Below are 13,568 nucleotides of genomic sequence, written 5' to 3'. Positions count from 1 at the left end.
ATTTTCTAGTCGCTCTAATCTTAATAGCATTAAGATTAGCTTCTGTTCTGGTTTTTGTTTAGTTCGAATTTGCAAATGATCGTGGCAATAAGAGTGATTACAAAACATCAGCAGGTTTACTAAGTCACTGTGAGGATGACAGCATGCTGATGACTTGTTGGGCTAGTGAGAGGTTGACAATTTAACTAAACATGACAGGTGTTGATTTATCAAATGAGCCTTCACATGCACAAGCAGATGGATGTGGAGCAGGTGATTTACCGTGCTTCACTGCATGAATCTGTGTATTCCTAGCTTTGATGAACATGACAAGTCTTATTCGTACAGTCCCCACTCACACATGAAGAACTACTGTGCATCCTTTGGTAAATGATGTCATTAGTCTCCTCCCTCCCTTTGTGAGCTGGGTTTCAGATGTGAGCAGTGTGGTCTGACCTCACCTTCAGTGTCTCAGCACACAGCATGTACTCGTGCAGGGCAGGGGCCAGGACCTCAGACAGATGGTGGGTGTGCTCTTCTGTTTCCTTGCTGCAGTGTTCCACACAGCTGGCCACGGCCTTCAAGGGTTCCCCCAAGTCCCCCTCTAACCCTGCCCACTGGACATACACAGGGCCATACTGCTTCAGCTCATCCACATACTCTGGAAGCACAGAGGACATTTAAACAAATGTTATGTTGTATTAATAATGCAAATATAATAATATTGTGGTTTCTTTCTATTTTGATGTACTACCTCGTTCACACTCCAACTATGTGCTGAACAGAAATGTTTTTCTGGGATTATTTGCAATCACAAGAAAAACAAAAGGCTGTCTATAATCTCAATGTTTGTGTTTGTACAGTTCTAGTTGTTCCAAACTTTTTCAGTCCTATCTGGGTTGAAATCCAAACACAATGGGTTAAACATTATTATTTACGTGGACGGAATGGTGGATGTTTTACTGAGACACAAATGTGTACAGTCAGAAATGTTTTTCTCTTCTTTACCTTATTCTGTATATATATATAGGAGTTGTTCCGTCATGTAAATGGCTTTTATATTTGCATTTTGGTATTGTTTTAAAAAAATATATATTTTCTTCTTTATTTATTTCCTCAACTGATTTCTAATTGATACCATGGTCCCTAACTAAGTAAATCAGTGCAGAGCCCCTCATCACTTCCCTTAAATTCTCAATGATGTACTCAATAAGTGTGCAGCAGTACCTCTCTGTTCTTTGATAATCCTCTGGGTGACTTTGTCCACAGAGCAGATCTTGTTGCTGAAGTCCTCCACGTACTCCTGCATCACAGTGAACTCCTCCGGGCGGCTCTTCAGGCCTCGTACTGAGTTGGCCACTGACCTCACTGTTTCTCCCATCCTGCTCAAGAAACCTGGACCCTGTTTTCTGTGAGACGTCAGCTCCTGTAGGAGGTCATAATACAGGGCTTAAATAAAACTGCGTACCAGTGTTGAACCAGCTTCAAAATGCCCCTACTTGTTTAATCTAATGTCTGGTTGTTATTCTATCTCAGCATAAGACTGGAAGCAGTGGGAATAAGTCATAACCTGAGTCACCCAGCAATACACCAACTATTACTGCTTAGTCGATAATGTCAGATTGTCAATTTACACTTTGAGTAAGAAGCTTTCTTGGTCATTGTGACAACCCGTCTTTAAAGAGGTAAAGATGGCAGCAAACGAGGTGAAAATGTCAGAAGAATTATTGATGAAAACATTTGCAATCAACCCCAGAGCTTGTTTGTCTATGCAAGCTAGTGACGCACTAAAATCACCAGACCGTCTCATTTCCTTTTCCGCGTAGCCCGGAATGATGATATGCCTTGCGATAAATAAACAAAAAGTATACAGTGTTCAAGTCTTTCTGGTTTGGGTTTGCTGCTGACATAGACTCCATACAGTGAGTAGCCTATGCAGACACTGGAAAAAAATGAATTATTTCCATTTCAACAACATGGTTTTATTGAAATCCACGGACCCCTCCGAGGGTGAGGGCGCACAGCCCAGCAACAGCACCACCGAGTCCGCAAACACCCAGGGACCCATGCACAGCTCCTCTAAGTCCATTTACAGTGATCATTTGGAGTCCTTCCATACATGTTTGGACCGTAAAAAAATTTAGTTTTACAGTGTTCACTGGCTCTGTCAGTAATGTACTGCTCTGTATCATATTGCTGCACACGGCCAACGGCATAGAGCCAAACCGAGCGCCCCCTGCCATCTCCTCCGGCTCTCTATACATTGACTAAATTAAGAAATTCTGTTTTTACCTAGTCAGAGTTTCCACCTGTGTCTGAAACACTGTTTTTGTGTGTATCAGTGTGTGCGTGTGTGGCTGCTCTAAAGAAAGATAGAAAGGTCAAATATATTCACATGCAGAGCGTGAATGAGTAATTTACCTAATCTCCCCTGATCTTTAGACAATGGTAGAATAACAGTTTCACAGCAGTCGGCTGGGACCTTAGAGTGCCATGATGTAGTTCCTGAGACTAAAATGTCCAGGTACTTTCATCAAAACCGTGGCTCTAGTCAGAACCATTTTGAGTTAAGAGGGGATAAGCAGGGTTGGGGAACATTTTTCTTATCAAGGCTTATGTAACTTTTTATAAAATTCTTCAAGAGCCGTACTAAATTACTGAAGAAATATCAATAATCTCACTAATAATTAACCTCTACATATCGATGGCTGAAACTGCTTCTCTTTGGTGATGTCAGTGTTTTAGGTTGTCAGGAATTTCAGCTGGTTCTACTGAAACCGGCTTTACAAATAACTTGAGATCCTTTTATGTACTTTTACGTGATAGGGGTTGTTTGTTCTTGCAGTGTAACCCCTTTCCGGTTGCACTCAACAAAGCTATCACTGAAGCTGTGTCTCCATTTGGGTCTTATCCTTCAGAGGCTGCATTTGAAGACCGCTTGTGTCACAGTAACGTGACAAGACCAAATTCCAAGGCTCCTCCAAATGGAGTCCTTCAACCCCCATGCAACAGATGTTCCACCAGGTGGATCCTTCCTGACCCAACATATCCCATGATTCATTGCGCTTCTGTGAGAATCTGTTTTTAAAGGTAGGGGCGGCAAAATGCAAGGAGAAAACATCAGACATTGTTTTTTATCTGTAAGAACTCAACCGAACAGCTAATGGTACACGTTAAAAAAAACATATTTTCAGGTTAACTCAGTAGGTTCTTGAACTGGCTGCTTTTAGCCCTCTGCTTTTGATGATAGAGACAATAGTTGTCATTTAATTGCTGAATGTGCACAGAGACTGTCTTAGTGCATGTGTGCGTGTGTGACCTGTGCGGTGAGGAAGACATTGAGGTGCTGGCTGAAGGACAGGACGGGATGCTCAGAGATCTTGTTGAGGAAACGGTGCAGAGCTTTCCTCCTGGTCTCGATGAAGTCGTCGTTGAAGCGTTCCACCATGCCTTTCATCACAAACTTCTCCGGCAGCGGCTGTGGAAAGAACAAAATAGAGTCAAAGAGCCAAACAATGATGGTAATGATGGGGACACATTTCAGGGACATTCTTTGCTTTCCTGCACATAGGGAATACAACTTGGATGATGTGGTGTTGCAGTAAGTACTATTACTATTACTTTTTTTTTACCGTGAACACAATCAATATGTGTTTTGTGTGGATTTTAAAAAGATTGCCATAAATGATATATCTTAACTTCTTTTAAATCTTTTATACTAGTTGTCAAACATGACTCTAAGTTAATATCACTTTATATATATTGTATGTCAGACAAAACATTCTTACACCCTTACATCACATATGTATAGGTGTGTAAAAAGAGTTATATCAGAAAAGACCATGCTCAGAAGGTTAAACAAATCCAAAGCCAAAGAATAACCTCTTATTTTGCATTAGCGAATCTTGGAATAAATAAATTTTTGCTTCTGTCCAAATGGTTGGATCTTCTGACACGCTATGTATAAAGAGATAATAAAAACTGACAGAAAATAAAAACTGCACATTTCTTCTCCACAAACCTAAGAACATAAAGCAAGGGTTAGTAATCCTGGAAAGGTTAGCAAGCGCAGACTACCGATACATCCCATCCTCTCCATTGGCCCTCTCATCAAAGCTACGCCTGTATGAACGTGCACTGTCTAACAACTGCTAGAAGACAACTTTTCCATCACTTGCTGCTTCTGCAATGTAAATCTCTCTTACTGAAAACTCCAGTCATGCACACTGAGAGCAGGGTGTGGGTGTAGGGTGTGCAAAGGTCAAAGTCAGTGACAGACAGGTACACCGACCAACTGTTTCATTCTGTCCAAATGAAATGATTGGTCGTGTTTATTACAGTCCTGTGAGGGCCACAGGAACTGCCTTTTTTTCTTTTCTTTCTTCTTTTATTTCATTAATTGATGGCTCATGATCTGGACATGAAAGGGATTTCAACAAATAAGAAACAAAAGTGTTTCAGAAACAACTTACCAAACTTACCTTTAAAGACATGCAATGAGCACACAACCAAAAAATCTACGACCTAATGGGATTGGGGATAGAAACTTTATCTGCTATATTGAATGTTTTCTTTCTGTAACACACACACTTCAATTGTGTAAAAGTATCTTACCTCAACTAAGTTACTCTTCTATCATTACAGTGATGAATTACCATCATGCTGATAATCTGCCATTTTCTACTGTAACCAAAAAAAAAAAGAGAAAATAATTACAAAAGTAAAAAAAAGATCAACTCTAAAAAAACCCTGAGTGCTTTGGAAAATGGCTGAGAGTAATATTAAGTATGTATGACTTGTGGTAAATGAGCTCTGGTCTTGTCCCAGTGGACTTGGGATGTAGCCCACAGATGTGTTCAGCAGATGATGCGGTGGGCTAATACATACGTGGACAATGAGTGTCGGGTGGTTTTCCTCCAGTCTGCTTCTGAGCCACAAGAAGTCCTGGTAGCGTCGGCGTACCTCATACTCACTGGAGTCAAACTCACTCCGCGTAGTCTGCAGAAAGAAGCTGCAAATCACTACCCAACCACCACGCTGCAAGACCGATGTCAATCTTCTGGTTTTCACACAATCAAAGTATTAAAACGTTTTTGCTGTTCTTAGAAAAGTAATAACATGTTAAGGTGCTGGTGGGGTGATAACAAAGAGATGGAAACAGAGGGAGCAGTGTCTCAGTCTTTTAACCAACACCTTATATATTATGATCATATGGTAGGAGAGACTTGATCATGATGTCATTATGAGATATAGCATAGTAATTAATAAACTTTTGCAATCAAAAGAGACACAAACTTCCGATTGTTTGTTGCCTCAACTGTAGCTTCTAATGAACCATTCCCAAAGTATCTGTCCATGTCTGACCTCCATCTCCTGAAGATCCTAACAGGTTAGCACACCCCTGTATCGGTCCTCAACATCAGCAGAGAGAGAGCAGGTAAGAAAGTTGATAGAAATGTTGCTATTACTCTGAGTAAGAAGTAAAAACAGTGACTGTATGTCACCAGATGGATGCAGTCCTTCTACTATACTGCATGTACACGGCCATATACGACATTCTCACCTTGGTCAGGACCCTGTACATGATGAAGGTCTCGATGGCAGTGACATGGCTCTCTGGGTTGTCGACAGTGATGAAGATGTCTTTGGTGTTGATGTCCTGCTGCTCTTCTTCATCCTCCTCCAGCCTGTACTGGTTGACCATGGAGCTGGGAGAGTTGGGCATGGAGCTTCCATCTGCCAGGGATGTGTTCTGGACCAGTGAGGCAATGACATGGTTAGTGCTCAGTCCCTTTTCAGGTGAACAACGAAGATCAACATCGTGACTGTTTTCAAAGAGAGACTCAACATATATGGCACGACTTGTTTAACAGGTTTTCAGTCTAACAACACATGTATGAACAAGAATACCAGCAAACTGCTGGCAAGTGCTCCACCTTCACTGTGCCAGGAGAAATGCAACAAAAAGCTTTGAAAACAAGGACTGCTATCACATTTTACTATCAACCAGCCTAAGTGCTGCTCATTGTGGGAAATGTTGCCTTTCTCTATAATCTTTAAAGATCCTGACCTTCTATTTAAAGTGCATTGAGATTATGTACATTATGATTTGGCACTATACAAATAAAATTGAATTGAATAAATGGTAAATGGTTTGTATTTATATAGCACTAGTCTAGTCATGATGACCACTCAAAGTGCTTAACACTACAGTTTGCCATTCACACACACATTGATACAGCGCATCTATAAGCAGCATTTTTTTTGTTCTTTGGGGCAATTCGGGGTTCAGCATCTTGCCCAAGGACACTTCAGCATGCAAATGGGAAGACTAGAGATTGAACTGCCGACCTTCTGGTTGGAGGAGGACCGCTCTACCCCTCAGCCACAGCAAATTATCTACTGTATATTACATTTATATGATTTGCCAATATATTTACATGAAGGGAAGGAATTCAGATCTTCTGTCCACACTGATTGGCTATTGGTCCTGGCTTCACTGACAATGTTAAATCTAGATAGTTCACCCTTTTTGTCAAAATCAAATACAATTTCAGTTTTTTCTGATGAAACTCACACATTAGTTAGACACAATCAGGAATGGCCACCTGTCTCTTTACCAATTACACTGTGGAGAAGTCGTCCAGTCAAATATTATTGATAGGAAGGCATTGCCCTTGTATATTTGTGCTATGATTGCTGTATTCTTAATTAGCATTTCAGGTTTAACCCACAGCCAAAGCACATCTTGAAAACTCACTCAGGCCGAGCGTTGGTCCTTCCCAGATGTTTCTATTTTGAAAATTGGATAATTGTCCATTCAGATGAACATGAAGGCCACAATTATAACTTGTCAGGTACTTGTCAAAGTAAGTGGCTGATTAGAGTATATTTTTCGATTACTGTGACTATTACAACTTTCAGAAATAAGGATAGTGCACCCAGTTGACTGCTGACTCTGCAAGCCACCTGGACCCTTTTGGCTCATTTTCAATTTGCAAACCTATGCAGATGTTGTGTGGAGCAAGAATTTGAATGAGGCAAAACAAAAAACCTCACAAACAGATGTGCTGTATAACTGTATTAATCTACACATGCTAAATCTACTACGTCACACACTGACTTTATTCACCTCAGACAGAAACTCTGATCCCACTGTGAGAGTAAGCTTTTATTGTAGATTAGAATGTTCCAAGCAAGAAATTGTAACAAGGGCAAAGGTGACAGCAGCGACAGCACTCATTTCACATGATGAAAGCTTAATGCACACATCCGTCACCAGTAACTTAACCCTTGTGCTTTGTTTGATGTGTGGGTCAAATTGAGGCATTTCAAATTTGGACTAAAGCAATCACAATTTTAAGATATTTGTAGAGCCTGAAATCAACTTGTTTTCTGTGAAAACAGTACAGAACCTCCCACACACATGGCCTTCGCTACGGCCTTCGTTACGGTCGATGTGACACAGAAATATGCACACACACTCACACACAGAAAAACTCACTCAATATGTATTCAGTTCTACCTGCTACTATTAACAATAAACTAAAAATCTTACTTTTTGCAATAGTTAGCATACATTTTAATTTAAAATGTCTTTTTTTTTTCAGGAAGAGTTTTAGATTAAAACATTTAAAGATTGAATAAATGTTAAAAGATAATTGCTAGATTAATCAATGGAATCCTAATTGTTATTCAGATCTCCTTGTAAACAAAAGCCTTTTTTCACACCGGACTTTATGTAGACACACTCAAATGATACAGTTTTCACAAACAGTGGTGAATAAGAGTGAACTGCCTGCAGGCCTGTTTCCTGTAACAACAGCTACGAAGCTGCTGAGGTCAGCAGAGGGCCCACAGTCCTGCCTCCCTCCACAATGACAAACACATCGTGACTTTTTTTCCTCTCTGATAACTTGGTTATCATGTGATCGTTCATATGCACCAGGGATTTCTCTCTCTGTCTCATCTGTGTCATTGGAAATGCAGAAACATGTTGACCTTTACTGAAAACAAATACATTTTTCCAAATGATATTCAAGAGTAACCATGGCCAACATCTTTGTGTATAGGATTAAGTGGTTGTTATGGAAACAGTCTGAGGCGAGGGGGAAGCAGTAATTTCTATATGTTTTAAAAAACATATTTTCATTATGCTTCTCTTGCTAGGCAACGACTGTATCGTCACAAAGATATACCATATCCCCTGCACCCACAAATCTTAAAAGAGCAGATAATTTGTGATTGTCAAATTTACCTGAGGTCAGTAGTTTATATTAACATTTTCAAGAACAGAAGATTGCTAAGTAAAAAAAGACCACAAATGCAGCAGCGAGTTTATCATTGTAAATATCTTCCATCTAACCGCAGTTCTCCGAACTTCTTTCTTGGCCTCATGAGATTTCCATCGGAGTTGAGGATCAGTGGTTAGGAAAGGAGATTTTTTGACTTTTCGACCACAGCCCTGGACTTTCAGGTTTAAGATTAGAACTAAAGAATGGGTGTTACAGAGTGCAGAAAGCATGTCTCTAGAAAAAGGTTTCAGTGCTTCATACATCACAACACTCCAGCTCCAATCAGGACCCCAACCACCGGGGTGAGTGACACACTGCCTGCTGATGTGTTTTACAAAGACTACCTGCCCAAAGACTGTGATGTGCATGTTGACTGAATGCGCAGCACTAGATCACGTAACCTATTTTCATTTTGCTAACATGCAAATTATTACAAATATTGACCCTAACTTTTTTTGCTAGTGGCAAAAGAAATTCCTTCCACATTTGATAGCTTAACAAATATTGTCCCTTTCTCATGTTAACCTTCAATGTACTAACACCTCTCGTCAAACACCTGAAGAGGTTTTGTATTTTCCCCTGTATATTCAGATGTCAAGCAGGTGTTTGTTCTTGCAGAGTAGGAACATGCATCGTGTTCGCACATAATGTACAATTTGACTTTGAACAGCAAAAGCAGCTCCACTGCAGCAACAAAGCTTCTACACAATTCTCCTTCTTCAGCATCTTACCAATTAGCTTGCTCACCACAAATCAGAGAGTGGTCTTTTGAAAGCTGCTTGCAGGACACCCATGACAAGCGCATTTACTTAAACCAAAAGCATTTTAGCTTCTCTTTTTGTTAATCATTAGTAGACATACTGGTCTACAAATAAAATGTACGTGTCAATTATTTTGATGGAACAATATTCTGCAGCTACTTTTCTTTACTGGTTAGTCCCTATGATGTTTGTCTGAAATGACAGTTGCTCCTCTGTGAGCGAATGGGTATTCAACAAGAAGTGACTAAACTGACAGTATACTTTTCATCAATAGCAATATAACAAAATTTCATAATAGGTCAATATATTGCTCATGCATTGTGCAACTGAAGTGAGGAGGTATAATACATAGTTGATCTACTTCAGACTTGTAAAATGTTTTTCTGTTTAACAAGTCATTACCTGCCCAAAAACAATAGTTTGAAACTGCAACCCTGACTAAGGAGCAAAAATCCCTCTTTAGAAATGATAACGTGACATTTATTCAAATAATTAACTGATAGGAAAATGTTTTATCTTGATAACGTTGTTGGTCATATCACCCAGCCCCATGTTAGTCAACAATAATCTACTACCACAGCTAGTTCAATGGCATAATTTACGCCTGTTAAAAGGTTTGTTTCAGTAGTTTTCCCTTACTCTTGTTGAGGGTTAAAGGGAGAAGATGTCACACCTTGTTCAAATCATATGAGACAAATTGTGATTTGTGAATATGGGCTATACAAATAAAATTTGACTGATTGATTAAACATAAAAAATAATTGATGTCATGAAAGAAACACATTTGGAGCGACAGGTACACAGACTGAAGAGTGAAAGAGAAGTTTTCACTTGTCAATGTCAATTTTATTTATATAGCACATTTAAAACAACTTGGTTGACCAAAGTGCCTCACAAATAAAAAGTACAACAAGAGGACAGTAGCACGCAATACATTGGAATAAAATAGAATAAGAGAGAAAGTAGAATATGTAAAAATTAAAAGACAGTGAAATATGAGATATATAATAAAATAAAACATAATCAGCTGGGATAAAACTTACTCAACTCAAGGAGAAAGCCAAGGAGAACAGATATGTTTTGAGTAGTGATTTGAAGTGTGAAAGGGAGAGGGCAGATCTAATGTGGAGTGGTAAATTGTTCCATAAGTTTGGGGCAGCTACAGCGAAGGCGCGATCACCTTTGGTTATGCGTCTTGCTCCCTAACTGGAGTGTGTGTATGGAGAAGTTTGGCTTAGTAAGGCGGTACCAGTCCGTTAAGAAATTTAACTTTTAAATCACAGTAAAATTTTAAAATCGATCCTGTGACGAACAGGAAGCCAGTGGAGGGAGTTCAACACAGGTGTGATATGTTCTCTCTTTTTTTTCTTGGTCAGGAGGCGAGCAGCAGCATTTTTGACAAGCTGCAAGCATTTAATGAAGGATAGATCTAAGCCTACATACAGGGAATTGCAGTAGTCGAGTCGAGAGGTTATGAAGCCATGGATAACCCTCTCGAGATCCTTTTGTGGAAGATAGGCCTTTACTTAGTCTTAGTTGAAAGAAGTCACACCTGACAACTGAGGAAATTTGCTGCTCAAATTTAAAAAACCTGTCAAAATGGACACCGAGACTCTTTACGGTGGAGTGAATATTAGGAGCGAGAGGGCCAAGGGTGCTCACATCCAGCAGTTCAGAGTGTCCAAATACAATAACCTCAATCTTATTACCATTTAATTTGAGGAAGTTTGAATTCATCCATAATTTGATGTCATTTAGGCAGTAGAGCAGGGGCTGCAGTGAAGTTTTAGTTTTAAGGTTAAGGGGCAAGTATGTCATCCGCAAAGCAGTGGAAAGAGACATACCTTGAGGTATACCACATGTAAGTGGGGCTGTCCCAGAGCAGTAGTCACACAGGTGGAGAAACTCCTATCTGTTAAGTATGACTGTAACCACCCGAGTGCTGCACCTTTAATCCCCACAGGATTGCTTGATCGGCGGTGTCGAAAGCAGCTGTCAGATCTGCGAGCACTAGGACAGCAGTCTCCTGAATCAGTGGTTAAAATCAAATCGTTAAATACTCTTAAAAGAGCTCACTTGAGAGAAAGAACTGCACTGATGCCAAAACTGTAAGTGAAGCTATGAGTCTGACTGTCTGCTTGGACAGTAAAACATTATGGATCATAGTGCAAACATGCAGGAAATAGTAGCTGCAAATAGCGCTAAATACACTGAGTTAGAAATCTCTTATGTTATTATGAGAAGTGTAAAAATAATTTGGATGATTATAGACAATGGAAAATCTGGAAATATTACATATTACTCATTCCTGCCATGACCACAAGTCCATTTTTGTACTATATTGCACTTCTGTGATAAACGCTGTGAGAACTGGTGAACTAAACTGCTTTTTTAATTATTACATAGAAGTTGCCACAATATGACGAAGGCCGCAAGTAACACTTATTTTCAATATAAATGAGGATGTTAATTAAATTGCTAAATTAAACACTTTATTGTCAAGTGTAATTAAAAATTACTGTAATATTTAAAAATAACAGCAGCTGTCCAATTTGGAAAAACCTAAATGCAAATACTTGAAATGACTGATTGATTATCAAAGTAGTTGCTATTAACTCTTTAACTCGCAGTTCTATCTGCGAAATGAGGTTCCAAGTCAAAAGACAGGAGCTTTGTTTTACTTGTTTTACTTGTCCATTGTTTTTCAGACTCTATCTATGATCCACCCATGAGGACTGTGACCCTGTACCTGATCTTGGAGCCAGTGGGGTTTTGATTTGGGACCAAGTCTTGATCAAGATTTGTTTGAGACCTCCTTTTGTTCACAGCTTGACCTAAATCGCGCTCAGAAGAAACACCAAAGAACTACTCTGAATAAAACCATTCACCCTTATCCTGCAACTGTTCTAAAGCCCTCACACTATGTTCATACATCACTGATTATCACACTGTATTGATTCCTAGTAGATATAAGTAGAATCTGTAATATCCAATTCATAGACTAAAGCATCCGTTCCAACTTCTTAACAACTTGTTGATTCATCGTCTGCTGAACTTAAATACATAAATATGAAGCCACTGGTGGGAAAATGGCTTATTACTTGTTCAAGTGGATTACTGGCTACCTTCAAATTTCATTTTTACCTGCATTTAGTATAATGCAATAATGATGACAGCAATGACATCCATTATACTTGACATATGGAACACCTTTCAAAAGATGTATTACATCATTTCAATTCTGCAGCTACATCATCTACCAGCAACCACCCATTCATCCAACCATCTGAGCTGGGGATCCAGGTTCAAATCCCTTAGCTTGACAGGTAAACCTGGGTGAAGAGTTAAATACAACTAAAGCCGGAGTGAAAAGGAAACGCTAAACACTGGTCGTTGTACTTTTCAGTGGGTTTCTACACGTGGAAAGAAGTTACATGTCAAATAAACAGAAAACTGTTGAAAAACTGAGTGGAGTTTGGTGTCGGTCTCTCTATATAGGCGCTTCACAGTAATAAGCAGACAGGACACTCGGGTCCTAAGGTCAGCTCATCAGCTGATCCAGGACCTGTGGTTTCCGTCCTTCTCTACGTGACGATACGTGGAAACTTTCCACACACACACAAACACACACAGTGAAGAAACTTCTAATCTTCTCCATGCTGAAGTTAAAGCTGTGCGTCAACGACGGGGAAGAATCCACGTAGCATCGAAGCCAGTGGAACAATCTGCGAGTCCCGGAGCTCTCGGGGGCTGTGTTGAGTTCGTGTGTTTACCTTGCTGAAAACCTCCAGGTCTTCGTCCTCGTCCAGGTCCAACATGTGTCCGGAGAAGTCCGCGGGGACCGTCTGTCCGCTCATCGCACTCGCAAACTTTCTAGATCAAGTGAACTCATCGGACAGACCTGAGAGAAAAGTACCACAACTTCAGAGCAGCGGAAACACCCGGGGGGGGAGACTGAGGGCAGCACTTCCTCTGCGGCACTTCAAAATAAAAGCCTCACCGCTGCAGCCGATCCGAGTGTAACGACTCATGAGTCACAACAATGATTTGTCTCGTTTGTTTCTGTCGTTCGGGTTCTTGTAATGGGATACCACTAATGTAAACACACGTTTTTATTGTAGAAAATAGATGCATCAGTTTTTTTGTATTTATTTGTATTTACAAAATGCCAGGACTATCTGTTTAAACTATTTTAAAACTATCTGTTTAAAAGTTTATGTTGACACAGCTACCTCTTGACAATCTTTTTGTCTCACCTGAAGAACCATTACAGGACACCATGTTGTTTTCCACAGCATTTTATTTCCAATAAAAAAAAAACTGCATCACAGAATTATGTGTTTAAATTTGCATATTCACTAGTTCATTTAAGATTTCCAGTAGAGGAGTGTATTATTGTACAGTAGAATTTATTATTGCATTTGATAGGCTAATGTGATGTCAGAGTGAGACAGTAGTTCATGTGAAGTGTGTTACATTATAAAGTGAATGTGGTGTGGTTTGAGGGATCGATCTGCAGTAAGCGATAGTTAAA

The 13,568-nt window shown here is 39.7% G+C and overlaps 1 protein-coding gene across 1 annotated transcript in view; it reads right to left on the bottom strand.

Annotated features, from left to right (window-relative positions):
- Positions 1–13,003, bottom strand: part of snx7 (sorting nexin 7) — a 38,912-nt gene extending 25,909 nt beyond the window's left edge. Inside the window, exons 1-6 of the mRNA XM_020101399.2 lie at positions 12,808–13,003; positions 5,543–5,731; positions 4,867–4,977; positions 3,299–3,457; positions 1,207–1,405; positions 441–640 (exon numbers count right to left, since the gene is read on the bottom strand). Coding sequence (XP_019956958.1) covers positions 441–640; positions 1,207–1,405; positions 3,299–3,457; positions 4,867–4,977; positions 5,543–5,731; positions 12,808–12,891 — 942 coding nt within the window. The 5' untranslated portion in view covers positions 12,892–13,003. The remainder of the gene's footprint in view (positions 1–440; positions 641–1,206; positions 1,406–3,298; positions 3,458–4,866; positions 4,978–5,542; positions 5,732–12,807) is intronic.
- Positions 13,004–13,568: the final 565 nt, after the last annotated feature.

Source organism: Paralichthys olivaceus, chromosome 17 (genome assembly GCF_024713975.1).
Source record: "Paralichthys olivaceus isolate ysfri-2021 chromosome 17, ASM2471397v2, whole genome shotgun sequence".
Lineage (NCBI taxonomy): Eukaryota > Metazoa > Chordata > Actinopteri > Pleuronectiformes > Paralichthyidae > Paralichthys > Paralichthys olivaceus.
Note: the sequence above shows the minus strand (reverse complement) of the source record. Positions and strands in the feature narration are given on the sequence as shown.